General features: G+C 40.5%; 1 protein-coding gene and 1 long non-coding RNA gene across 2 annotated transcripts; one reads left to right on the plus strand and one right to left on the minus strand.

Annotated features, from left to right (window-relative positions):
- Positions 1-2,402: 2,402 nt before the first annotated feature.
- Positions 2,403-6,582, minus strand: RFK (riboflavin kinase). The gene is given in 5 exon segments (XM_027634836.1): positions 2,403-2,572; positions 3,118-3,220; positions 4,533-4,684; positions 6,291-6,507; positions 6,509-6,582. Coding segments are annotated over 5 exon segments (648 nt in total). The 5' UTR covers positions 6,554-6,582; the 3' UTR covers positions 2,403-2,441.
- Positions 6,583-6,743: 161 nt separating this feature from the next.
- LOC113943275 lies at positions 6,744-25,286 on the plus strand. The gene is made up of 3 exons (XR_003526271.1): positions 6,744-6,859; positions 24,515-24,637; positions 24,946-25,286. It is a non-coding gene; the product is annotated as an uncharacterized LOC113943275 (long non-coding RNA).
- Positions 25,287-26,740: the final 1,454 nt, after the last annotated feature.

Raw genomic sequence — 26,740 nt, forward strand, 5'->3', positions numbered from 1 at the left:
CTGACACATGACATTACTGGAAAAAAGAATTTTAAAGGCAGCTATGAGTGTTTACCTATAGTACTACAATGAACAACAATCTATTCTTGACAACACACTTCGTTGACTAGTGTGGCTTTTGTTCTCTAAAAAGAGTAGTAAAATATATGATTTTCACATTAATACAATCTGAAGAATGCATAAACTCTTTGCACAAAAAAAAATAATTCTCCCTTCATCCCTCCATTTTAAAATGTAAAAAATTCCAACCATCACCCTTGTAAGACAATTCTTTTACAGACTTTTTGGAAATACAGTTTCCAACAAAGTATATAGCAGAAGTCCACTAAATCATCTCTATTATCCTTTAAAAGAAAGTATATCTAACTGCTGATAACTGTTGTCCCATGTCCCTCTCCCCCAATTCTGTACTGAATCTATCAACTCTGCAATCACCAGCACTGGTGGACAATTTATTTGAATGAAATCAAGTTTCTCCTGGAGTCCTAAAGAATAAACACAAGTCCTTGACTTCCTTAAGACCTCTTGATCTCTTCCCTAGCAATAGCCCATGACACTGGCTAAAATTTAAAACAATATGAAGTGAAACTATCATCCTGACAGCACCTGCCACAAAGACCCAAACAGCTACCTTGTCAAAACTCTCTTAAACCTCAAGAGTAAAAAGTAGGATTCAAATAGAATCATAGAATCAACTGGGTTGGAAAAGACCTCCTTTGAGATATCAGATCCAACCCTTGATCCAGCACTGCTGTGGTTACTAGACCATGGCACTAAGTGCCACATCCAGTTTCATTTTAAAAATCTCCAGGGACAGTGAATCCACCACCTCCCTGGGCAGCCCATTCCAATGTCTGATTACCCTCTCTGTAAAAAATTTCTTCCTAATTTTGAACTTAAATTTTCCCTGGCAGAGCTTAAGATCATACTAGGATAGGACCGTAATAGGATAGAATAGGATAGGACAAGGAATAAATTAATTAAATTTCACTACAGAAATTGTGCATTCCATACTGCACACGGTAGTTCAAAAAACCACAGCCGAGACACATTCACAGAATCATTTAGAATTTCAGAATATGTTTCAGACACATCACAGGCAGATGTCAAAGACTATCGTCATGACAAAGTCACTGCAGCTTACTCGCTTCCATTCCATTTATCAGAGAAAAACAAGAGTAGATTTGGCATCACACATTACATACTTGGAGAAATATTTTCCAAATTACTATCAATTCTGATAGTACTCCCTCCACTTACCTATCACAGAATCACAGAATAGTCAGGGTTGGAAGGAAGCTTCCGAGATCTAGTCAAATCCCCATTTGTATTCCTGCATTTCAGAGTAGGACTGTCTGCAACTACTTGTAATAAATAACGAATATCCACTACAGTGTTGACATATTATGCAATGAATCCCCAATGGCTTTCATTTGCGTACTTGCCTACTTGGTCAGCCAAAACTTTGGCTCTTACCTGCACTTAGTGCAGAGCATTGATGAGATTTTTCTGTGCCTTACAATAATGCCAGCCTTGAAGTCAGACATTTTATTGACAGTGCAGAGAAAGACCTCAAGATTTTCCCCATTTTCTCATGACAAATACCAGCAGCATATAAAATGCAAATTTGCCTCTCACTACCTATTTTCCCTTCAGGCTCAATGAGCAGAAATCTTGTTACATTGTTTCTGCATCTTTTGCCCTTGAACTTTTACAGTTTATCGACTTTCACATTCATTTCCTGAAATTAAGTGAAACCCCCCCCCACAGGTCATGTGCTGTCATATGTACAAGCAACTATGAAAAAGTATAGCTCAGATTCCAGTAACATAATGAGCAATAGTGATTTCCTCCATTTCAAATAAACTTAAAATAAATAATTTCAATTAAAGCAAGAGCTTAAACCATGACAGCAATGTAGTATATAAAAAATAAGACCTATAGAGAATTAATCTTGCTATTGTTACCTGATCATATCTAACCACAGGAAATTTCTGACTCAATCAACAGCAAAATTTCCTAAGCTAAAATCCAGATCTAAGAATGACATAAAACAGAAGAGAAGCTGGAATAACATTCTCTATGTTAAAACCAGACATTCTTCATTAACTGAGCTATCCATACCCTAGGTTTACAATTAACTTTGGTCATGTTCTGAATATACTCAAATTTCTGAACAACTGGCAACTTTAGGATACAGAATTTATCTGTAAGGACCTAGTACAGCCTTCTAGTCCTTTTGCATGACTGGGTTAATGTTGAATTAACCAAAGAAAACTGAAATCATCTTGTATGATTGGTTCCAATCTCAGTTACCTAACAGATATATGACAAAAAAGCACCTATGAAAGCAGTGCAAATGTAAAGGCTCCATGACAGGGAAAGAAAATAAGAAAAAGAAGTTCAAACAAACAAACAAATAAAAAACTGTATTGGTTTTCTCAGTGGTTGTTTACTAGTTTGCCTTCTGGCAGATGAAAGAAGTTATCTTCTTTGAGTTTAAGATGTTCTGATGAATCTAGCTGCCTTTTTGCTTCTTCAATGTCTTCCTGAATTGCTGAAATGAGTGCCTCTGAAAAAGATAAGAATATGGGTATTTAAAAGTTGGTCTGAATTTTGAACACAGTATCAAGTGAAAACATGGGGTACCACAAAATATCAAAAAACAATCACAGAAGTAGAATATAATTATGAGGTCTAAAGGCAGAGTTCTTTGGGTTTTCAAACATGACAGAGTTGCATTTTTACTTGTTACAAGCACTACTCTCTTGCTTTTCCAAAAGACTTTAGCAGTTCTGTTTTAATACTAATAGTATTGAAATACGATCAGTATTGAAATACTACTGTATTTAAAAGAGAAATTAACACATTCAACTGATGCTTCTACAACAAGTCCTTGATTTTAAATTACTCCACTGACAAGTGACTGAAAAACAGTTTTCTAGTGGAAGATGTGGGGGTATGGTTTTGGGTTTTTAGATAATGAAAACGTTTTACTGAAATTTCAAAGGTTAATAGATAAAACATCTCATAATAGAAGGAAAGACAGGGAAGACATAGAACTTGCATGAGTAAGACATAAAAGAGATTAGTTTGAGGGAGACCTCCAATACTGACCTAAGGAATCAAAGTTTTTTTCCGGTCGAATATATCCAACTATGACTATACTAAGAATTTCTCCATAAAAGTCTTCCTTGAAGGTGTGGATAATATGTGTTTCCTAAAGGAAGAGAAATAAGTGGGCATTTATTATGAACTTAAGAGTTTCTTTCCCTCTCTGTAAGCATATAGACCTAATATCCATCATTCCAATTTTCCTCAACAGAGAACAATAAAAGGGACATTTAGTTTAGAATGTACAATGGAAGATTAAAACACTAGGGCTTTAGTTTATATCATGAAGAAGAATTACATTTTGCATGAAATTAAAAAAAACTACTCACTTAAAGAGTATTCTGATAGCCAAAAGGGAAAAAACCCCCACACCAGAGAGACGTTACTCAGGAGAAATGCTTCACCACTTCTCAGAGGTAATATTTCCAAGGCAGGAAACCCCAAACAAAGCTTAATGTTTCATCATCAAGTTGATGCATCCAAATAACTATGAAGATTTTGATTGAAGCAGTTGGCTTAATGTGAGCTTTTACAACTAGCTCACATTGGCATTTAATGATAAAATTCAAGAACAAGTGCAGGCTGAGACGCAGTTCCACCTTACACTCAAAAACATTTTATTCACATCTGCCTCTTCAAAATAGGCTGACCCATAGCATATACCAGCAGAGCTATCATATAGGAAGCTTTGAACTACTTGCTCAGGAAACTTATCTGCAAAAATTTTTAAAAGTATACATTTGCCTAAGACAAACACTTAATAGCAGAGATTCACGCCCAAACAAAATTGTTTTCAGTAAATAAAACAGAGCTCTGCAAGACTCAGGGAAAGCACCAGCACCTGATAGCAAGAAAATCACAGCTTGAGATTTTAACTTCTCCATCCTATTATTACACACCTTCAAATATTTATTCTGTATATAAAGCCACACCACCTCATGTTTGGATTCCATAATTTAAGAGAAGTATTAATAAAAAAATCATTAAAAATTAAGATGCTCCAACATCTCTTATCTGAAAAGCAGATACACTGCCGAAAACTATAGATTATTAGTATGTTGCAGCTCATGCTAGGGCTCTCATAAGCGGTAAATTCAATGCATTTATCAACTTATGCTTAACTTGCTATCAGCAATTCGAGCAACCATCATTTCAAGTAGTGTTATACTTTTATTTTAGAAGTAATTAAGAAATGGTGGAATAGAAAGAAGAAAATAAATTTTAATCACCTACATGTCTATACTTGGGGGATAGAGAGAGTATATTCTTTACAGAATATAAATATGATACAGATACCAAATGCATTTCTAAGAGCAAATTCCTAGATCTCACTCATGAATTAAATTCTGCTTATCTTATTAAAATTCAACATCTGGCTCCTGTTACAATAAAAATCCCACACAAAGCAAAATTCTTACCACTGATTTCTTAGTATTCCTATAGAAAGGGTTCCATCCTATGCTCAAAACCATTTTATGTACATCTCCATTTCCAACACAGGCCCATCCATAGTATATACCAGTAGAGATATCAGGTGGAAAGCTTTCAACCACTTGCTCAGAAAAGTTAGCTGCAAAAATTTTAGAAAGCGTAAAATGGGAGTGAACGTGTAAGTCAAGGACATAACAGGATCTTCAAATACTGAAAAGCCAAACTCTGCCTATGTACTACTTATAAATGTAACACTGGCATTCATGAGAATAATGCAACATGCCATTTGGTAAAGTATAAAACAGCTTCATAAAATTCAGCCCCTGTGGTAATACCAGAGGTATTACATCTATCTCACATTGGCCTCTTTAGCCACCAGTGCACTTGTAGCAAATGTGGGTAGAGTCCTTCCCAAATCTTCATTCGCGAAGCCTGGCCATGATGATGACATCTTTTACACATGCTGTATTTTACAGTTCACTTTCTCTTCTTCAATAATAATTAATAAACATGCCATATATCCAGTCAGGATGCATTTCACCCTTAGGATAACTATCATAGCTTTAATATGGTGAAAGATGAATTAAAAAAATTAAGTTTTTTCTGCACTATAAAATAGCATCCTAGAACTATTTACTTGTTAGTAAAATACTTACCTATGAAATAAAATATGCAGGAATAAATACAATTATTATTTAACCACTTGTCAATTTTGTACAAGTTGCCTTTTGGAGACACCTGTGGATTTCTATGATTTTCTTTGAAAACTACAAAATTATAGCAAAATGAAATTCCCCTCTGATTGAATTTAACATTCTCTCAAAATTAATATCCTACTTCTATTTACCAGGTGGGTAAATGTCTTCATGCAAGACATGAAGTTGATTTAAAATAATACATTTACTGTACTTTTATCAAAGCTAAAAAACAATGACCCCCCTTCCCTGTTCCACAGTACCAACACAGCATTTATAAGCAATCAAGGGAAAAACGTGAAATCTTGTCAGAAATTCAGCACCACGAGAGTGGTCTCGTAGAGTTTCACATCTGTTACAATTAGTGCAACATGACTGCTGACTTCAGTGGTTGTTTAAGGCATTCAGACAACTGAGAAAGATAAGGAACAGGCAAATACATTAACTGTAAGCAAAGCCCACCTACTCGGTTTTAACCTCTGCTTTATTCCCCCTGAACTTTTCTCCTTAAAGCGATTCCCAACACCTACTCCCTTTCTTGTTCTGAGATTTATCAGAACGGTGCCATAGCACCGTGCATGTGATCACTTATCTACATGCTGCAGACCATCATGACTAGACAGAGATCGCTCAGAGAAACCTCTTAACAGACCGAGGGGCGGGGAATAACACAAAAGGAGAATGCAAGACTCTAAGCAATGCAAGAGAGAAAAAAAGCCTCAGGAAAAGGCTGACACGGCACAAGGCAGGGCTGTTTTCGGGAAGCCAAGTCACGACAACAGGGCAGCAGTGCAGGGCAGCCGGGCAGCTCCTGGGCTGAGGCGAGCTTAGTCACGGCGCTCCCGCACCCTGACGGGCAGGAGCACGGTGAGGATGCGGGTCTGGCTGCACTCGGGGCCCGAGAGGGACCGGCTGCCGAACCCCCGGCCTGGGCTCTCGCCGGCGGGAGCGCTCCCGGGGCTCCGTGCGGACCCCCCGCCGGGCCCAGCCGAGCCAAGCGGACACCCCGGCCGTGCCCTTCCCGGGAGGTGCCGCCCCCGCCCCGCTCACCGGTGGGGATGCCCAACTCCTTGGAGCCTCTGCCGAAGCCCTTCACGACCTCCCCGCGGCAGAAGTACGGCAGGTGCCTCATGGCGCAGGGCAGAGCCGCCAGCACCGCCAGCCCTGCGCCGCCGCCCCGCTCCGCCGCTACCCCTTCGCACAGGGCGCTCCCAACCACAGGGGAGGATGGGGCGGGGCGCTCCTGCTTTCTATCCATACGGCTCTCCGGCGGGGCCTGCCCGCCCTCCGGAATGGGCCCGTCCGCCCCGCATGCCCAGTGCGCTGTATCCGGCGCCCGGAAGGCGGTGTCGGGCGGAGCGCCAGGGCCGGCGCTGTGGAGGGCGGCGGGCGCGGCCCCGTGTTACGGTAACAGCCGCGGCCTTCGCTCCTGCCCGCGGGACTCTCACGCTCCGCGCCCCGGGGACAGCAGGGCCCGGTCCCTCCTGCGGCTTCGTGCCATGGAAACTGAGCAGTGGCAGCTGTGACTGTGCTGCACCAGCTGCCGCATCCTGACCCTCTCATCTGAAAGGCTGCGCGTCGCACCCAGGGCCCACGCGATAAGGATCGCCGCTCCCTTGGTAACTCTGGGTTTGCCTTTTCGTTTAGAAAAGGCCAAATGCTTCAGTGCACAGCAGACATTTGTGAAAACTCTGAGAGCAGAACTTTTTGTTATGTGGTAGTAACCAACTGTAGTTGCTTGTTTAAGAAAAAAAAGGGTCAAACTGAAACAAAACCAAAACCTCCAAACATTTTTACTCACCTCTGATTTACCGTCATGCTCACATTCCTTTTCTGTCATTATCACCGGTAGTGCAGGGATCTCCTTTGGACAAAAAAGCACCAGGAAGTGCTCTTCCTGTGTTCACTCTATATAACTTAATGAAAAATGAAGGGTAACAGAGCATTTCCCTTCAATTCCTGTCTCCAGTTGTTCTTTATCTTTTTATGTTGATAAAGCTCTTTAATGTATTTAGGTGATTAAAACTCTTTTCTATGGCCCTCATCTGGCTCAAATAAATTTGAGTTTCTCTAAGTTCAAAATAGTATTAAGTGTGAAAAATGTCTATAATCTTTGTAAATTACAGAGCAGCTAGCCTGCCAGCAGACAGTCTGTATCAGTGATACATAAGGCCATTGGAGTTCTAGTGTCTCATTCAGCACTGCTATTCTGCACATAAGCATATTTGTGTTTAAACACATAAATATCTAGAAACACCATCAAAATCCCTGAAGTGAATTTGCAGTCTTTTCCCCCTTGTAGAACACAGTTGCTGATTTCACCAGTTTGATACAGGTTTCGTTCACGAAGCCTAGCCATGATGACAAGAATATTTCAGGACTTCCTTCTAATTTGGTTAGCTATTTTTTAATGGGGAAAAGCTTGTAAACACCTATGACTTATGCTAATATTTAATTGCATTCCAAGTAAATAACTTTTGAAAAACGGGACCTGTTCTGAGAAACTGACTTATATGTCATACTTATAAAACACTGTTACCACTTCATGGAAGCTGAGGTCACAAGCTATTTTAGATAAGAAGGCAAAAACAAATTTTAAAAGTGGTTGTACCTTAAACTTAACTTCTTCAGTTTATCTCAATTCCCCACCATCCTTTTTAGGCAAATGTTTAAATTCATTACTTCAGTAGCTTTTGAGTAGCTTTGACTGACTTAGAGAATCACCATATATGTAGCTGTTACTGAGTAACAGAGTGGTGGTAGTATATATGAAAGGAGGAAAAGTGGAAGAGAAAGATATCCTGAGTATGTACTACCAGATCTATTCTGTTCTGCTGTCTCTGAGCATGTAGAAAATAATGTTACAAAAAATGTTTTAAGTGGTATTTCGTAATGGAAGTGTCTTGAATATTAAGTCCAAATCTTGAAGTCATTGCGTAGTTGCTTAACTAATGACAGACCATTAACAGTTGACAGTGTGACCCCATGGCCACTAGTTTATTTCAGCCGAAGCAGAAGAAACAAAAGCAAAAAAACCTTATTTTCCAAAACTTGTTTTTTCCTGATAGTAACGAATAATGCAGCAGGTTCGTATTTAAGGACATACATATTTGTATTCTTTCCTCTCCTCCCCACGCCTTTTTTTTTTTTTTTTTTTTGTAACGAATCCATCTTTTCAGAACAAATGTTGATGTTCTTCTGACATCCACAAGATGGCATGCTTGGAATTCTTTTTCAGCGTCTATAGGTTTGGGCAAAAGGTTTACAACCTCTGTCGCCAAGAAGACCTTGAAAAATACTAAGTCGAGGAACTATTTATTTAAGAACTACATGGTTAATTAATTTCACAGAAGTCTAAACGACGATTTCTCTCTCATTCTGTCAAATAGTTGAAACATTTTTAATTTTTATCAGTTTTCATTATGGGTAGCTGTGATCCAGCTACATTAGCCCCCCTTGATACTACGTCCTTGTTTTTCTTTTGTTATTAATTATATCTAGTTCATATTGGAGAGGGGGGATCTTGAATGAGTAGAATTTAGATAACTAAAATTTAGAGTACTTAATTCTGCTAAAATTTAGTAGAGTTAGTAGACATGTTTCCTCCAAAAGCGTCATCAAATTTTAGTGATGAGCATGTCTGCTGGCATTGTCAGTCAACAGAAGAACAGTTTGATAGTTCCTACTTGCAGTGAGAAAACTCGTGCTATTTCAGGCAGCTAGGGAGGAACTTCTGTTCCCTGCTTATACTACTGTACCTACAGTTATTGTTGTTAGTGGAAGGCATTTATATTTTTTTCCTAGGATGTATATACAGCCATAGAAACCAGAATAAAGAAAACAGAGCGTGTGTTATGTGTAGGGCCCATGTCAGGGTACCTGATTGAATATAAGCTTTGTGGACTCATCATACCAATATTTATTGCACTGCAGAACTTACTCTGTTCCTGTTGGTTTGCAGTAAAACGTAAGACTTGTATTGCATTTCAACCCTGTGCCAGAGTCCTGTCTCCTGCTCGTGTGCTGCAAAAACCTGCATTTTTATGCAGGGCTTAAGGTGAGAGCAGGAATATCCTGTTTCCTCCATGTGATATGGAAAACCAGCAAAACCATATCTGTTGGATACTGGAATATTCTAGCCAGACTGGAAATTCTGGTTACACTAGGCTCAGTGAAATATTCAGGAGCTGACTCAGAGAAAAAAATGCCATGTAGTAAAACTAGTAGCGTTTTATCGAACTCCTTGGAAGTTTCCATTCCCAGAGTGACAAAACTCTCATTGATTCAGGAGTTCAATTCAAGGACACTCTGGCAATCCTTAATATTAGTGTGCTGAAACCAGGTGATGAAATAAAGATATGTACTAAACAGTCATGTAAGCATGTCTAACAAATACCTGCTTTGAAAGTATTTTTTCTGTATTTTAGTCTGGAATAAGAAACCAGAGAAGTTAATTTTTTCTTCTTTTTTTTTCTTTTTTTTTTTTCTTTTTCTTTATTAAACAGTCTGAAGTTTTGTTCTAGTTAAATAGACCTATTTAAAGAGACCTATTTCTCCGAGGAGAAATACCTGAACTTTAATGTAATGGCTACCAAGACTGCATTAGATTACAGTGAAGCAACAGGTATGATTAATGTCTGCATAATAAGGCGTAGGTGATATTATCTACTGAACATCTTCTGGTAATGACCAATCATTCTAGCAACTACCATTTGTATGGTACTAAACTATGTATGAGAGACAAAACTGGTTTGTTTACTACTGGTTCAGTTCAGATATTGCAGAAATATAACATAAAGGCATAAAGCTTCATGCTTTTTGAAAGTTTATATCCATGTGTTCGAAAATTCCTTCAGTCTTTGAATCACTATTTCTCTCTCTACTGCCTTTTCTCCACACCAAACCTTCAACTAGCTTCTTAAAAATGCGTAGCATTGCTTTCAACTAGCTTCCCCTTTTCTCTGCACAGCCGTTGTATTGTGCCATGTGGACCTGCTTCATGTTTAGTGCTCAAAATTCTCGAAATTTTAATCCTGCTGAAGAACCCAAGCTTTACTTTTTTTTTTTTTAACAAGTCTTTAAATGCATTTTAAATCCCTCCCTAATTTTCCATTTTCCAAAAATAGTTTTATAGGTGTCTTAGATTAAATAACTGTGACCTAACTAGCTCTAATTAAGTTGGATCATAATGATGGTCCTTTGAATGTCAGGTGTGTATCACACGTATTTTTTTTCCAGCCACAGCTGGCCCAGATCAAAATGTTTGTAACCAGTCAATCCCATATTATAAAAGCAATTAAAACCTTTGACTTAAATTATAAGTTGCTACAAAAGGAAACATACAACATAGCCTGATTAATGGTTTGGCACAATCTTCAGGAGAATCCTACCAACAGAGGCTTTGGTAGCACAAGAAAAGTAATACAGGGCAAGGCATCTCAGGCAATTTATTACCTTGAAGATAACTAAATGAGATTCTCATATGTTTGAGAGTCTCTGTTCCAAAATACCTTGAATTTCTCAACAATCAACACAGATTTCTACCAGGAATCCCACAATGAAATGTAGAAGAACAAGACTAGGGATCTCAGTGACGTACTTTAGGAGATGTTTACTGTATTGTCATGACGTGTGCAATGCCTTGCAGGTAGAAAGATGTTAGACAACTTGGAGGTTCCTGTCAAGCTATTTCTGAACAGTATTCCTGCAGAAATAAGTGTTTTCAGCTCATTAAATTGAAGAAATATCAGAAATAACTTCATTTCAGATTTTGGTGAGTATGCATAGTTTCTGTTTCTGGTAAGTTGGAAAGCAAACAAAAATTATATACCAAAATATTTTCTGACCTAGAACTTAATACTACCGGGCTCTTAATTTCTGCTCTTCATTGGGAAGAATAGAAGGCAGAGATGCTAAAGGCTTACAGAAAAGGTAAGAAATCTGTCAAAAGGAAGAGCCTCTTAGATGTGCATAAGCTTAAATGGGAATGAGTACAGAGATAAAAGGAGCAGATATTTGATGTTTATCAAACTTCATGAGTTTGGGAAGACTTTACAAGAGAAAGTAAACCAGTTTGTCAAAACAGTTGTCTTTACTGCAAGATGACAGGAAGAATAAAAAATTGAACCAGTGACCACTGAATTAATTCATGGAAATGCTGTGAATAACAGTACCCTCTCAAAACCACAAGAGATGTATTGCCCCAGTGGGGGCAATAAATCTGCTTTTTTATGTCCAGAAATAACCTGGATAGGCCTTCACCTTATTCTCTTTGCAGAAAGCTGAAAAGGTTTTATTAGTGTTCAACCTACATAGGACAAAGCTTTTTTACACATACAGTAACATCAGAAAGAGTAGAAGATGAAAGTTATTGTCCTAGTGACTGACATTGAAGAGAAGAGGCAATGAAGGAAATAGCTGTAATGTTTTTCCCTACATGCTGATTACCAGTTTTTAAGATAATTTTCTTTTTCCTTCCTTGAGCTTGCTTTTCCAACATTGATCACACAGTAAGCAATGGCTGAGCAAATAAGAAAGATTCTGCTGAAAATATCTCATTGCTAAAAGGAACCTGTAGTTTATAATATTCCTGCTGTCACCAATATATGATGCTGGTTCCGAAGCATGCCTGTGTTTGTGACAGCACTGCCATCTATATAAGGCAACTACTCTTACATTTAGCGATCTTCTTTCTGTTGCCTACTGAAGAAATAGGAGGTGATTGTCCCGCTCTGCTCTGCACAGGTGAGGCCTCACCTTGAACATTGTGTGCAGTTTTGGTCACCCCGATATGAGAAAGATATTAAGCTCTTAGAGAGTGTCCAAAGGAGGGCAATAAAGATGGTGAAGGGCCTTAAGGGGAAGCTGTATGAGCAGCTGAAGTCACTTGGTCTGTTCAGCCTGGAGAGGAGGAGACTGAGCGGAGATCTCATTGCAGTCACAACTTCCTTGTGTGGGGAAGAGGAGAGGCAGGCACTGATCTCTTCTCTGTGGTGACCAGTGACAGGACACGAGGGAATGGCCTGAAGCTGTGTCAAGAGAGGTTTAGGTTGGATATTAGAAAAACCTTTCTTCACCCAGAGGGTGGTTGGGCACTGGAACAGACTCCACAGGGAAATGGTCACGGCACCAAGCCTGACAGAGTTCAAGGAGCATTTGGATGATACTCTTGGGCACATGCTGTGACTCTTCGTGATTGTCCTGTGCAGGGCTAAGGGTTGGACTTGATGATCCTTGTGGGTCCCTTCCAACTCAGCATATTCTGTCGTTCTGTGAAATAGCCCTAACCATCACCTAACCACTGTAAAGAGATCCTTCTCCATACATGCTATTTGACCACAACCGTGTGTTTTCTGAACAGAGGAAATATTTGCACAACCATGAGGGTAAGTGTTAGCCATAATTTCCACAGTTGATTTTCAGACTACAGTCCATATGCTGTGCACACATCCTGGTAATCCTGCAAGTAGCCTGTGCGAGACACATCAGTGCTGTGAGTAGAATGGTTGCTCTGCGTCAGCTTCCCAAAAATTGCCTCACTATGGACAGACTGCAGTCACTTGCCCTTGCCAGTAAGCATGGCTGGGTGCTGCCCTAACCATTTGCTTAGTCAAACTAAAGCTATGAATACAAAGGACATGTAAGAGAAGAATCCCAGAAGCAATACAAGACTTGCTCTGAATAATGCAGCTGGTATGTTTGTTGCTAAATTAATTACATCGTGGAAGCACCGTGTGCTACTTCTTCAATTCTCCCAGTTAAGCTGCACCCATCAGAAATGAAAAACTTGTTTTTCTCATTGGGAATTATAATTGAAAATGACTCCTCACCCCCACTCTCCCAAAAAAACCCCAATAAAAAAAGCCCCAAACCAAATAAAACTAAACAAAACCCCAAACCTCAGGACTGTTTTAGGGCATCTCCTGTTCCACTTACTTTTTGAGGGGTATCCTGAGCTGCAGAGGTTCAAAATAGCTCATCTAACTCCCTGCTGGGTTCATGTGGAGATGTTCTAACCAGTTTTTCTACATTATTAATATCCCTACCTCCTGCACTTGGATTGCGCATTTTGCCCCACACTATTTACCTTGGCAAAGAAATAGCAGTGGGAACCCATAATTTATGCTACAAAACAGGTTGAGCAGAAGATTCAGTAGAGCCTACTTTACCTTACAGAACTAACTATCTCCCAAACTCAGCATTTTTCACAGCCATCATCACTGTATTATCAGACAGGTTTAATAAAAAGAATCATATATCCCTTTGTTGCCTAAAAAAACAAACCAGAGATTCATGACTGTTGTCAGCCCTGTACTTGCACTTGTACTTCGCAACCAGAATGTACTAATGTGGAATAAATATTTTGAGATATTGCAAAATATTGTGAGTGAAAAAGAGCATCATATTCTGGGTGGTTTGAATGATCTTCCACTTCCTTCTTTGGCAGAAGAGAAGAAAGTCTTTTTAGTTTTCAGATTGATATTTTCTCACATCAGACTAGTGAGTTCAACTGTAACTAACTGTCTCTAGAGATAAGAAGGTGACACAAAAGCATTCAGACTGTTTTGTCTGATATAAAGAGTATAAAAAACCCTAAGTAAACAAAGATTTTCTTCTTTTAAGGAGAAATCAAGTCATGGAAGAGAATCTGTACAAACATCTGTTTTGAACTGCATATTGTTTTTTATGCCAAATATTTAATAAATTTTTACAGCCCATAGTAGGCCTGTAAAACAGAATATAGGTTTCTAAACCTGTTGCCTTTTGGAAGAACATAGAATCATATAATAATTTGGGTTGAAAGGGATCTTAAAGATCCTCTAGTTCCAACACCCCCATTATGGGCAGAGACACCTTCCACTAGACCAGGTTACTCAGAGCCCCATCCAACCTGGCATTGAACACTTCCACAGATGGAGCACCCACAACTTCTCTGGGCTACCTGTTCCAGCACCTCACCAGCCTCACAGTAAAGAATTTCTTTCTTAGTTTGAATATATATTAACAACTTAAAGCCATTACGCCCTGTCCTGTCCCTACATATCCATGTTAGAAGTCACCCTCCCCCTTTTTTATAAGCCCCCTTTAGGAACTGGAAGGTTGCTATAAGGTCTCCGCAGAGCCTGTCTGATCCAATCTGATCAACACCAACTCTCTCAGCTTCTTATTCATAGGAAAGGTGCTGCAGCCCTTTGATCATCTTAGTGGCTCTCCCCTGGATTTGCTCCAACAAGTCCATGTCTTTATGTCGGGGACCCCAGAGCTGGACACAGCACTCCAGGTGGAGTCTCATAACGGCAGAGTAGAGGGGCAGAATCACCTCCCTCAATCTGCTGACCTCACTGCTTTTGATGTAGCCCAGGATAGAGCTGGAATTTCTCATGAGCAAACACACCCAAGTCCTCCTCAAGGCTGCTCTCATTCCATTCTCCTCCCAGCCTGTATTTGTGCTTGGGATTGCCCTGACCCAGATGCAGCACCTTGGACTTGGCCTGGTTGAACTTCATGAGGTTTGTGCAGGCCCACCTCTCAAGCCTCTTTAAGTCCCTCTGGATGGCAGCCCCTCCAGTGTGGTGACCACACCACAAGCTTTGTGTTGTCAGGAAACTTGCTAACCTAATACCAAATGACCTGGCTGTTTGATATACTTGGAAAAATCTTTGAGAAGAGGCTGTGAAATAACATAACATTAGCAAATAGTTATGCTTTTTCTAGCCTTCCGGTTCACCACACTGCCCTGTTCCTGGCAGCTCACGCTCCACATCACTCCTCAGTAGACAACTCATAATCCTCCAAAATGTCAAATTTAGAAACAAAGGAACAAACAAGAAAACTCCATCAAGCTTGGTGCTGTGACCGTTTCCCTGGCGAGCATGTTCCAGTATGCAACCACCACATCGGGCAAAGAACCTTTTTCATAATATCTAACCTAAACCTCCCCTGACACAGACTCATTCTGTTTTCTGTGGTTCTATCACTGTTCACCACAGAGAAGAGATCAGTGCCTGCCCCTCTGCTTTACCTTGTGAGGAGGCCATAGACTGCTATGAGGTTTCCTCCTCTTCTCTAGGCTGAACACACCAAGTGACCTCAGCTGCTCCTCATACAGCTTCTCCTCTTCACCATCTTCATTGCCCTCCTGCGGATGCTCTCTAAAAGCTTAATATCTTTCCTACCTTGTGGTGCCCAAAATGGCACACAATGTTCAAGGTGAGGCCTCACCTGTGCAGAGCAGAGCGGGACAATCCCCTCCCTTGACCAGCTGGTGATGCTTTGCCTGATGCCCCCCAGGACATGGTTGGCCCTCCTGGCTGCCAGGGTACTGCTGACTCATATTCCTTGCCATCAGCCAGGACCAGGTCCCTTTCTGTGGGGCTAGTCTGCAGGCTCTCATTCTCCAGTGTGTCCACCCATCCAGGGTTGCTCCATTCCAGGTGCAGAATCTGGCATTTGCCCTTGTTAAAATTCATATGATTGGTGATTGCCCAGTCCTCTGATTTGTCAAGTTGTCCATGTATATGTTTGCCAGGAATACGGATTATATTAAGTTCTAACTCATAAAAAAAACTAAGTGATTTTTATTCAGAAATCCCAAAGTTAAGGTAAATATTTCCTGTGCATTGTTTGGTATTATATCTAGTGGTTTTTATTCAATCAACTCTTGGTCCTGAACCAATTTCTGAAGAATCATGTCTGATACAGAAAAGGTCCTTTAATGTGTACTTGCTTTATTAGCAAATCCTGAGTATGTTCAGCAATAACCGATGTGATTAACATCTGCTACTTCATTTTATGCCCCTTCACAATTAGAATATGCAATATTTTGCTGTGGTGGGAATGACTATTTTTTTTTATCTTTTTGACTTCTAACATAGGAGAGAGTTTGTTTCTTCTTGTGAGAACACCAGAGTAGTTTCCCAGAATAGTCTAGCAATACATTACACTTCTTCATACAGAAGGCTGCAGCACTATGACAGAGAAGCATAATTGTCAACTCTGGACTTCACTCTAAGCTTTAAGTGAATATGTTTTGGGCCCAGACCATAAATTGTCTTGAACATATCTTGAAATATTAGTCAGAAGGTAGCTGCAAGAAGCAAAGGCTGCAAAAGATTTGGACAGTCATGTCAATGACGGCAGCAATGCAATCTCTACATCTATGCAGAATATTTAATCAGTAAACATAAAAACACTTAACAGAAGAAATAGTTGTCCTAGCTATTTAATTCAGAAACCATATATACCAGAAAATCTGTTCATCAAATCCTCTTTCTTCTCAGTTTGTATTAGAAACACATTTTTGCAAAGGCACATTTTCAAGTTACAATATTAGAAAAACTTCATATTTACTTAAGTGCAGCTTTTCAGATTGAGATAACCTCTGTTTATTTGCCATCCTTTTCTGACTTAGCACTAGAAAATAACAGACTACAGGTCTTCTCACACAACAGCTTTTTTACATCAGATTATTGAGAGAATGGTGATTTGCTTCAATGATTTTCTCTGCTGTATCCATTTATATCACTACAGCTTGCTGGTGTCTGCTTGAATAGAGATTTTTAGCATAGCACTTGCTTATAATCTTCATTTTCCTTACTTTAGACAACATGGGGAAGAACGTGCTGTCTCAGAGTACAGGATGGTTTCTTTGATGGTAAATCAAAACTAAGTTCATTGATTTCCAGGCTGTTTTAAACCCTTCTGGTGAACACCATGCTAAGATACAGCTAGCAGCCAATCAACAGATTAAACAAATTTAAGAGTAAATAGAATGTCAAATAAATTGATTAAATGAAGATATTCAAGTCACAAGGCTTTTGTACTGGACAGCAGTCTCTTCAAGGATGCAGTTCAAATCCTCATCTGTAGATCTTGAAGGAAAAATGGTTTTCTTCAGGGTGGCAACAATCTGACTTCCTAGCTGAGCTACAGAGATGATTTTTAAGTATGTGCCAGCAAACAAAGAATATTTGGTTATAATATTTTTCCCTACTAAACCTTTTTACATTATAGTGCAAAATTCTGAATTTTGCTTGCAAGTCAGGTTTGTTTGTTTCTTTGTGTGTTTGTTCATTTTACATAAATAAACCCCTTTTTATATAGACTTGTTTTGCAGTTTCAATAGGTTGCCAGCAGCAAAAGATCCCTCTGAACTTCTTACAAGGAAAATGGTGTGCTATTTTTCAACAGTTCCATTCTTTCATTCTTTTGAGGACTATTGTGGACTTAGTACTGATAACAAGAAATTAAACCCTTTCTTTCTCACAAGCTTCTTACCTGTAACTCATCATCAAGAGAAAAATACTTCCTCCTTTTTTGATTGTTTCATTTTTTAAAATCTGCCATAAAACATCACCACCTATGAACACTACATGATAAGACAAGGCTTAGAAATAGAAGGACTAACGGAAAAAAAATCAAAGAGATCCAGCAGAAATTTTGTCCCTCAGGAAGGTATAATGGAGCTGCTGGGAAAAAAAACTATAAGAAATGTGCTTTTTCTTTTTCATATTGGCTTGTATGGGGCTGTGCTTTGGATTTGTGCCGAAGACAGTGTTGATAAGTCAGGGATGTTTTCATTACTGCTGAGCAGCACTTACACAGTGTCAAGACCTTTTCTGCTCCTCACCACACAAGTGATTGGGCTAGGGATGCACAATGATTGTTTAGTTGAGGGGATTGAGTACACCATCAGCAAATTTGCAGATGACACTAAGCTGGGGGGGAGTGTCGATCAGCTGGAAGGCAGGAGGGCTCTGCAGAGGGACCTGGACAGGCTGGAGAGTTGGGCTGATTCCAACGAGATGAGGTTCAACAAGGCCAAGTGCCGGGTCCTGCACTTTGGCCACAACAACCCCCTGCAGCACTACAGGCTGGGGACAGAGTGGCTGGAGAGCAGCCAGGCAGAGAGGGACCTGGGAGTTTGGGTTGACAGGAAGCTGAACATGAGCCAGCAGTGGGCCCAGGTGGCCAAGAAGGCCAGTGGCATCCTGGCCTGGATCAGGAACAGTGTGACCAGCAGATCCAAAGAAGTGATTCTTCTCCTGTACTCAGTGCTGGTGAGGCCACACCTCGAGTACTGTGTCCAGTTCTGGGCCTCTCAGTTCAAAAAGAATATTGAGGGGCTGGAGCAGGTCCAGAGAAGAGCAACGAGGCTGGTGAAGGGACTGGAGCACAAGTCCTGTGAGGAGAGGCTGAGGGAGCTGGGGTTGTTTAGTCTGGAGAAGAGGAGGCTCAGGGGAGACCTCATCGCTCTCTACAACTCTCTGAAAAGAGGTTGTAGGCAGGTGGGCATCGGTCTCTTCTCCCAGGCAACCAGCAGTAGGACAAGAGGCCATGGTCTTAAGCTCTGCCAGGGGAGATTTAGGTTAGATATTAGGAAGAAATTCTTTACAGAGAGGGTAATCAGGTGTTAGAACGGGCTACCCAGGGAGGTGGTGGATTCTCCGTCCCTGGAGGTTTTTGAGATGAAACTGGATGCGGCACTTAGTGCCATGGTCTAGTAACCACGGCAGTGTTGGATCAAGGGTTGGACTTGATCTCAGAGGTCCCTTCCAAGCTGGCTGATTCTATGATTCTATGAGTTGGAAGGGGACACAGCTGAGATAGATGAATGCAATTGACCCAAGGGATATCCCAGATCATATGGCATCATGCCTAGCCTAGAAGCAAGGAAAAGAGAATGAATGTTTGGAGTGATGGCATTTGATTTGCTCAAGTCACCATTAGGCATGATGGGGACCTGCTTTCCTGGGCATGCCTGCCCATGGGAAGGAGGGAATGAATTCCTAGTTTTGTTTTGCTTGTATGCACAGTTTTTGCTTTACCTATTAAACTGTCCTTATCTCAACCCACAAGTTTTCTCACTTTTACCCTTCTGATCCTCTCACCCATCTTGCTGTGAGGAAGTAAGCAAGCAGCTGGATGGGAGCTGATTCCCAGCTGGGGTAAAACCATGAAAAGAAGAAACTTGGTTTATCCTGCATATTTGAGATTACTTTATTAATTGATATGTAAGTGAAACTACATGTTTATCAGACTGTACTATGGAAATATACTAAGTATTCTTGACCTAGAAAGTATGAAACTGTTTAAAGGTATCATGTATGAAGAAGAAACTTAAGAAATTCTCCCAAGAGACCGCAATTTTATAGGCAGTCTTAAAATCTTAGGGAACCTCTTGTTCAGCATCTATCTGTGACAGACATGAGACACTCAAACCTGAATGAAATGTTTACATAAGACCCAGATTTAAACTTAGAGGGGGGGGGAAAGGTGTGGTGAATTGCAGAATGTAAATTGACTAGTCTTAATTAGGACCCCACATGTACCCTCCAGGGCAGAAAAATAATGGACTATGTGACCAAACCACTAAATCTTGGAAGCATAAAGAAACAAGACAGATTTGGAAACTTAAGTCTGCAAAATCAACAGGACGAGTTTGGAAAGAGCGCTGTGAAAGACTGTATAAGGTACAGTAGAATACATAACCCAGCAATATCCATCTTTTTGATAAAATTGCTCCATTTCCATAGTAGAAAAGAACTCCTACAGAAGTACTGGAAAATTCATGTGTTCACATTTCATACTATTGTGCAGTTTCTCAGGAATCACATATATGGTGTATATGTGTATGGAGACTGACTGCCCAGAGGTTCAGAGACAGACATTCTGTTGCCAGCAGAGCAAATTTTGTTAAAAAAAAAAATCCTTAAAGTTGAAATCCTTTTGAAAAATTTTCAGCTTGTGCCAGCAGAGCGACCCTGCTATAAAACAGGAACCCACAATAACAGATAAGATATAGGGAAAGTCTAACTGAAAGAAAATCCAGAAATAATAAAAGTACTGTCTATTTCAAAGAAATTAGGCAAAATGTCATGAAGAAAGCAATATGAGGAAATTATAAGTAGGTGTTGAGAGCCTGATGATAAAGAAAGAACAAAGTAAGGCAAGAGGTTAATGCTGTACATATAAATAACATCCAAAGGCACTTTATATTCATGGTCCTAAGCTGGCATTAATGTTTGCATATGCCCAAAAAAAGTGTTGATACAGAATTCGTTTTTAATCCTGTCTACAAGTAGCAACACTGGACAGTATAACATGAAATCGTATTAGCTATATATCCTATACTAACAACCCTGAAGTCTGCGATGTCAGCAAAATGCATATAGGAAGCTTAGCACCAGACTAGCAGTTGTATAAAAACTAGCAACAAAATAGTGTCATTATAAAAATATTATAACTTAATCAAAGGTGCTGCTCATGTGATATAGGATCACATGAGTTTACCGTTCATAGTGGAAAGAAATTAGATGTTTAACTAGCAAAACATGAGCACAAGAGAATATAAACCAGTTTATTGTGGAATTGTTCTCACAGCTTGTATTGACTTTGCATGGCAAGGTTCTGGTAGCAGGGCGGCTGCAGGAGTGTTTTTTGTGAGAAACTGCTAGAACCTTCCCCCATGTCTGACAGAGCCAGTGCCAGCAGCTCCAAGATGGACCCATTGCTGGCCAAGGCTGAGTCCATCGTTGACGGAGATAGTGCCTCTGGGATAGCATATTTGAGAAGAGGAAAAGTTGCTGTGCAGGAGCAATTGCAGTCAGAGAGAGGAGTAAGAGTATGTGAGAGAAACAGCCCTGCAGACACCAAGGTCAGTGGAGAAGGAGGGAGAGGAGGTGTTCCAGGCCCCAGAGCAGAGGTTCCCCTGCAGCCCTGGTACAGACCATGGTGAGGCAGCTGTGCCCTTGTAGCCCATGGAGGGCTGTGGTGCAGTCTATGGAGGACCCAGTGTCAGAGCAGGTGGATACCTGAAGAAGGCTGTGGCCCCATGGAAAGGCGCCCACTCTGGAGCAGGTTTGCTGGCAGAACTTGTGACCCCACAGTGACCCATGCTGGAGCAGTCTTTTCCTGGACTGCATCCTGTGGAAGGGACGCATACTGGAGCAGTTTGTGAAGGACTGCTGACTGTGGGAAGGACCCAAATTGGAGAAGTTCATGGCAGGGACCATGGCAGGGACCCCCACTGGAGCAGAGAAGAGTGTGAGGAGTCCTCCCCTTGAGAAGGAAGGAATGGCAGAAACGACACATGATGAACTGAACACAGCCCACATTACCCATCCCCATGTGGCACTTGTGGAGAGGAGGTAGAGAAAATCAGGATTGAAGCTGATCCTGGGAAAAAGGGAGAGGTGGGACTAAAGGTGTTTTTATGATTTAGTTTTATTTTTCCTTAACTTGATATTGGTAATAAACTTGTTTCCCCAAGTTGGGTCTGTTTTGCCTGTGACAGTAATTGCTAAGTGACATCCCCCTGCCCTTACCTTGACCCACAAGCTTTTTGTTATATTTTTTTTCTCTCCCCTGTCCAACTGAGGAAGGGACTGATGGAGCAGCTCTGGTGGGCACCTGGCATCCAGCCAGGATCAACACACCAGCAGCTGTAATAACAGACCACCTTCAACAAAGAGAAGGAGAAATGAAACAAATTTTACTGGGAAAGCTGAGTTATGAAACAGTTAACAGACAATCATAGGAAGGGCTTGAGCAGAGCATTGCAGATACACAGTCTGCAGTCCTTTCAGCAGTTTGATCACCTTTTAAGCAATTAGGAGATGAAGCTCTGAAATTCATGAAATGTCTCAGAAGTGTAGAGGACAAATGAAACTGACTCAAACATTAGTTCAGAATTCCTGGTGTATACATAGACATACGTCTCCATGTATGTATGTGTACATGTATGTATGTATGTATGTATTTATTTATATTTGTATACATAATATTGGTATTGATTTATTATTACTTTGGGAAAGGGGAATTTCTAAGACAATTGATACTTTTCATAAATAAAATTTGAAATAGTTAGAAAGCTTCAAGTTTGTGTCTTTTTTAGTATCTTGGGAGGACTTCAACAGATTCTCCTTATGGTCAAAGTACTGGCTTTGCCAGGCTACACCAGGCTGATTTTTCACCACTTTTGCCAAAGCAGCCAGCAGGAGGGAACATTCATTCCTCCAGCAGAAATGTTAACGCCAGGCTTGCTTCTCACATTTTCAGTGCAATCAGCAAGTCACACTTTTTAGCTGGATCAGAGTAACAAAAAATAACATAAGTGGTTTGATTCAGTTTACTTGGCAAAGTCGGTGGGTGAGGTGGTGGCTGCAGGGGGAAGCCTTATACAGGACACAGCTGGTTCCAGACAGCTCCAAGATGGACCCACTGCTGGCCAAAGCTGAGTCTGTCAGTGATACTGGTGGGACCTCTGTGATAATGTGTTTTAAAAAGTGTAACAACCACTGTATAGCAGCTGTGAGAGAGAAGAGTGAGAAAAATGGAAGAAATAGTCCTGCAGACACCAATGTCAGTGGAGAAAGAAGGGGAGGAGGTGCTCCAGATGCTGGAGCAGAGATTCCCTGCAGCCCTGTGGAGAAGAACACAGTGGAGCAGGTTGTCCCGCTGCACCCCATGGATGACCACTGTTGAACAGATATCCACACGCAGCCAATGGAAGATACCATTCTGGAGCAGGTGGATGCATTTTGAAGGAAGTGGATAGGCCATGCAAGCTCCTGGCAGGAGCAGCTGCCCAGGGCAGGAAGCCATGCTGGAGCAGTCTGTCCTGAAGGACAGAACCCTGTGGAAACGACCCACAGTGTGGCAGTTTGTGAAGGACTATATCCCTTACAGGGACACGGAAAGGAACAGCATAAGGATGAAGGAGTGGCAGAGAGGAGCAGTTGCGGACTGATCACAATGCTCTTGCCTCATGCCCCTGCACCACTCAGGGAAGAAGAAGTAGGAGAAGTCAGAAAAGAAGGGGTGAAGTTGAGCCTGAGAAGAAACCAGAAGAGCTAAGGGGAAGGTGGTTATAGTTTTTGTCTGGTTTTTTTCTCACTATTCCACTCTATTTTTAATTGACAGTGCATCTTTCCCAAGTTGAGTCTGTTTTGACCATGATGGTAATTGCTAAGTAATGTCCTTGTCTTTATTCCAACCCATAAGCTTTTCCCTCTAATTTTCTCACCCTGTTCCATGAAGGAAGCAAAGCAAGAGAGCTGGGTAGGCATCTGGCAGCAAGTCAAGGTCAAACCCACCACAATGGTACAATGAGAGGCCCCTACTTTACTCAGTATATGTTTTACAGTTAATTTTGTCAACTCAAGGCTCCTATCCACTCCACACAGTTTTCAATTCTGTAATTAGCACTAACTGCCAGCCAGTGTCCAGGAAAGAATTTGTCCCAGGATGTCCTTGATCATACAGTACTGACATAGTTCATTCATACTAAACTTATTTAAACTTACCTGAAAAAAATTGTCTTTCAAAAAGTATGACAATTCTGTGTAAACACACAACAGCTAAAATAAAAGAATATCTGTAATATATATTATGGTCTGAGCAATAACATATGACCTTCCCTTATTAACTTTAGGCATGAGCCATGCTGATCCCTACAAATTAATACTCACTCATACCAGAAGAGACTTTGTTCCAAAGAGAAAAATGCTACAATGTGCTTCAGATGTATTTTTCTTTATTTTCTTAAATGGGTTGAGGTGTCTTCCTTCTGTCAGACAATGTTTTGTGTTAAAGTGGTTTTGGCAGCTGTGATCATCTTCTTAGGACCTTTTATATGGTGTTTGCATTTCTCTGGTCCCACCCTTGACTTATGTAGAGGCTCAGCTTTCAGCAGTTCATCTGCAAACTGAAGATCACTTTTTTCCCCTATTCAGGTAAAAAGCCAGAAGTATGGGGAATCTAGGGCAAGAGCATCTCTTAAAATTTGCAGCAAAAGGAAATGTTACAAGGTATGTTTCCAGAAAAGATAGTACAAATTTCTGGATTGTAGCAAATCTTTCCTTAGAGAAGGCTAATGTAGTAAGATCACAGTCTCTTTATTTGAGAAACCTTGAAGCCCTAGCAGGATTCAAATCTGAGGTTAAGATCCTCTGTCTATATGAGGTTATATATATATTAGGATCTTGCATATTCCTAAAGCTAGGTCTGAACTACCACAAGAAACAGATATTTACAGATATTTATAACAGGTATTTATAAGACACAAAAACTCAGTTAACATTACAACATGCTAGACCATGCTACTTTCAGGAAAAGAAAACTTTTACTTCCTTAAAACTGGTAAAATTGAGAAGATACAAGAATTAGCAGTAAACATTAGGCTTAAAAAATTCTTTGCAGCTTAAACTTTTTGACATAGCATTAAAAAAATCTAAGGTATTTAGAAATGTTTTGTATTCTTTACGTTTTCCAAGAAAAGCCTAAAAGCCTGAAGGCAGCTGTCAAATTACAAATGAGATCAACTTGGAGAAAGCATAAAGACAGCTGTCCCCTTAGTGGAGATATATTTAAGCTGTATTCCCCTGCACTGTAACTATGTAAGTTTAGCCATACACAAAAAACTATTCTTGAAACTTTCTCAGTGTTGTTTGTGTGCCCTGTTCACACTGGATTCTTGGTCTTACCACATCTATGAAATACTCTTCTACAAGCTGATTTCATTCCAACCAAAAAAAATTCACAGCAAAATCATTTATGTGTTTTAAATTTCTTATATTTGTGACTTGCTTTTTGTTCACTTTTGTCTGTATTTTGTCCCTAAGTTCCACTTTTTCTACTGTTTTAATTTCTCTGTCAGTACTTCCAAAATTGTAAGTGACGTAACCTTTTCACTGTTGCTTTACAGCTGCCATACAGTCACATCTGTCAGTGGTCTGCCCCATAGCAGGAAGGGCAGCTTGTGGACTCTGTCATCTTCATATTCCGGACTCAAGGTTAGAAGAGTAAAAACCAGGTGCAAACCCACTTCATCCATTTTATTTCAGGATCAGTTGACAAAAACTATCCATGAAAGGAACCATAAGTCAAACACTTATGGTCCTTGAAATGTTACAAAGCTGCAATAAACAAATGAGTCTTTGCCAGCATGGTCAGCCAAGGATCAGCACCTCTGTAATCATGTCAGTCTATGGAGAACTTCACTTTCTATTTGTGCAAGAGTTAGAGAATAAAAGACTTCTTAATTTCAGCTACCTGAAATAACTACATTCAGTAATAACTTTAATGCTTTTTTTTTCTTTCTCTCACAGGAAGTACTTGTTAGAGGTACTTTCTGTTTCTGCACAAATATTCATCAACTCTGGTTGATGACTTTGCATCACACACTTCTTTGCATCTTTAGCTGTGTAAGTAATTAGCACAGGGGGGATGGAAAACCATGAGAGTAAACATCTGCCCCCAAAGCTTACCCAGTTCACTCTCTTAAGAATACTCAGTGTTCAGCTCTGCTGTTACTTACTTGTACTGCAATTGGAATTCTGCGATGCATTGCAGGTGGTTTAGCAAGAGAACAAATACTTAAATTTATGCTTTTATTTTTCTAATTTGCAAGACCAACAGGATACAGTCAGTGCTTGTAATCATAGATCATTACTGATGATAAAACATTACTCTTCATGGGAGAGTAATGTTAGTAATTTTCTAACAGGAAATCTTGCCCCCTCCCCACAGATTTCTCTCTCCTGTTACCAGCCTCTGCTGGGTTTAGAGACAAAAAGCTTTTTTGGCATGGTGCTCCACAAAGAACCAGAAGTTCAGCCCTATAAATAACAGACACACTAGAGGACTCCCTTTCCTCCACCCGATCTGTTAGGAAAAAGGGATGACTGCCAAAACAGCACGCAGTTATACACTACTTCTCTACACACAGGGTATACATACAATGAAAATTTTCTTGACAACTATGAAGATTTGAGGTTATGCAGTCCATTCCTAAAATAAGCTGTCTGATCCAGGTGGTGACACATGGAGGCAATTCCCCCTTCTTCTGGCAGCTATTTCCTAGTGAAAGCCTTGAAGCCCAATCTTCTCATTTTCTTGTCAGTTTCCAGCCTCTTGATCCGTGCAGATGTAGGACCTTTCAGTAGGAGCTCACAGCTGGAATGAAGTAAGGACAGGAGAGTCTATTAGATGTGCCTTCAGCTGCCAAATCATGGTGCACTCCAGATAATGCTGGTGTGCCGGGATTTTAGGGGAATCAACAACCACTGTTCAAGCTGCTGCAGGCTGTAGCACTCGGGATTTTTTAATGAGGTACACACTTTTATTGAACTTCCTATTTCCTTGAAATTAATTTTCTGTTTTCTTTCTAAGTATTTTGGTAAAATAATAAGAAGCTGGTTGTCTGTAAGCTCCACCTTTATGTTTCACAGCTCTCCAGCTCCCGTGGAGTATGTAGCATTGGACAGATATCTGACGGGAAAAAGAAACAAGAAATCGGAGTCTTCTTCAGACTTTGTCCAGGCATGTTTTTACTCTTCACTGCTGTTAAGTTTCGCGCACGGCTTCCCAGCCAGGCCGGGTGCCTTCCCACCCCATCCTCTCTTCCATCTCTTGATTCTCCCCCACTGACCCACTTCAAACCCACATTGTGTGCAGAAGGCCAGCTCCGGGTAGGCTGGGGAGCACTAGCCCTGCTGGGT

This window comes from Corapipo altera, unplaced genomic scaffold (genome assembly GCF_003945725.1).
Source record: "Corapipo altera isolate COAL_440 unplaced genomic scaffold, ASM394572v1 61411, whole genome shotgun sequence".
In the NCBI taxonomy this organism is placed as follows: domain Eukaryota; kingdom Metazoa; phylum Chordata; class Aves; order Passeriformes; family Pipridae; genus Corapipo; species Corapipo altera.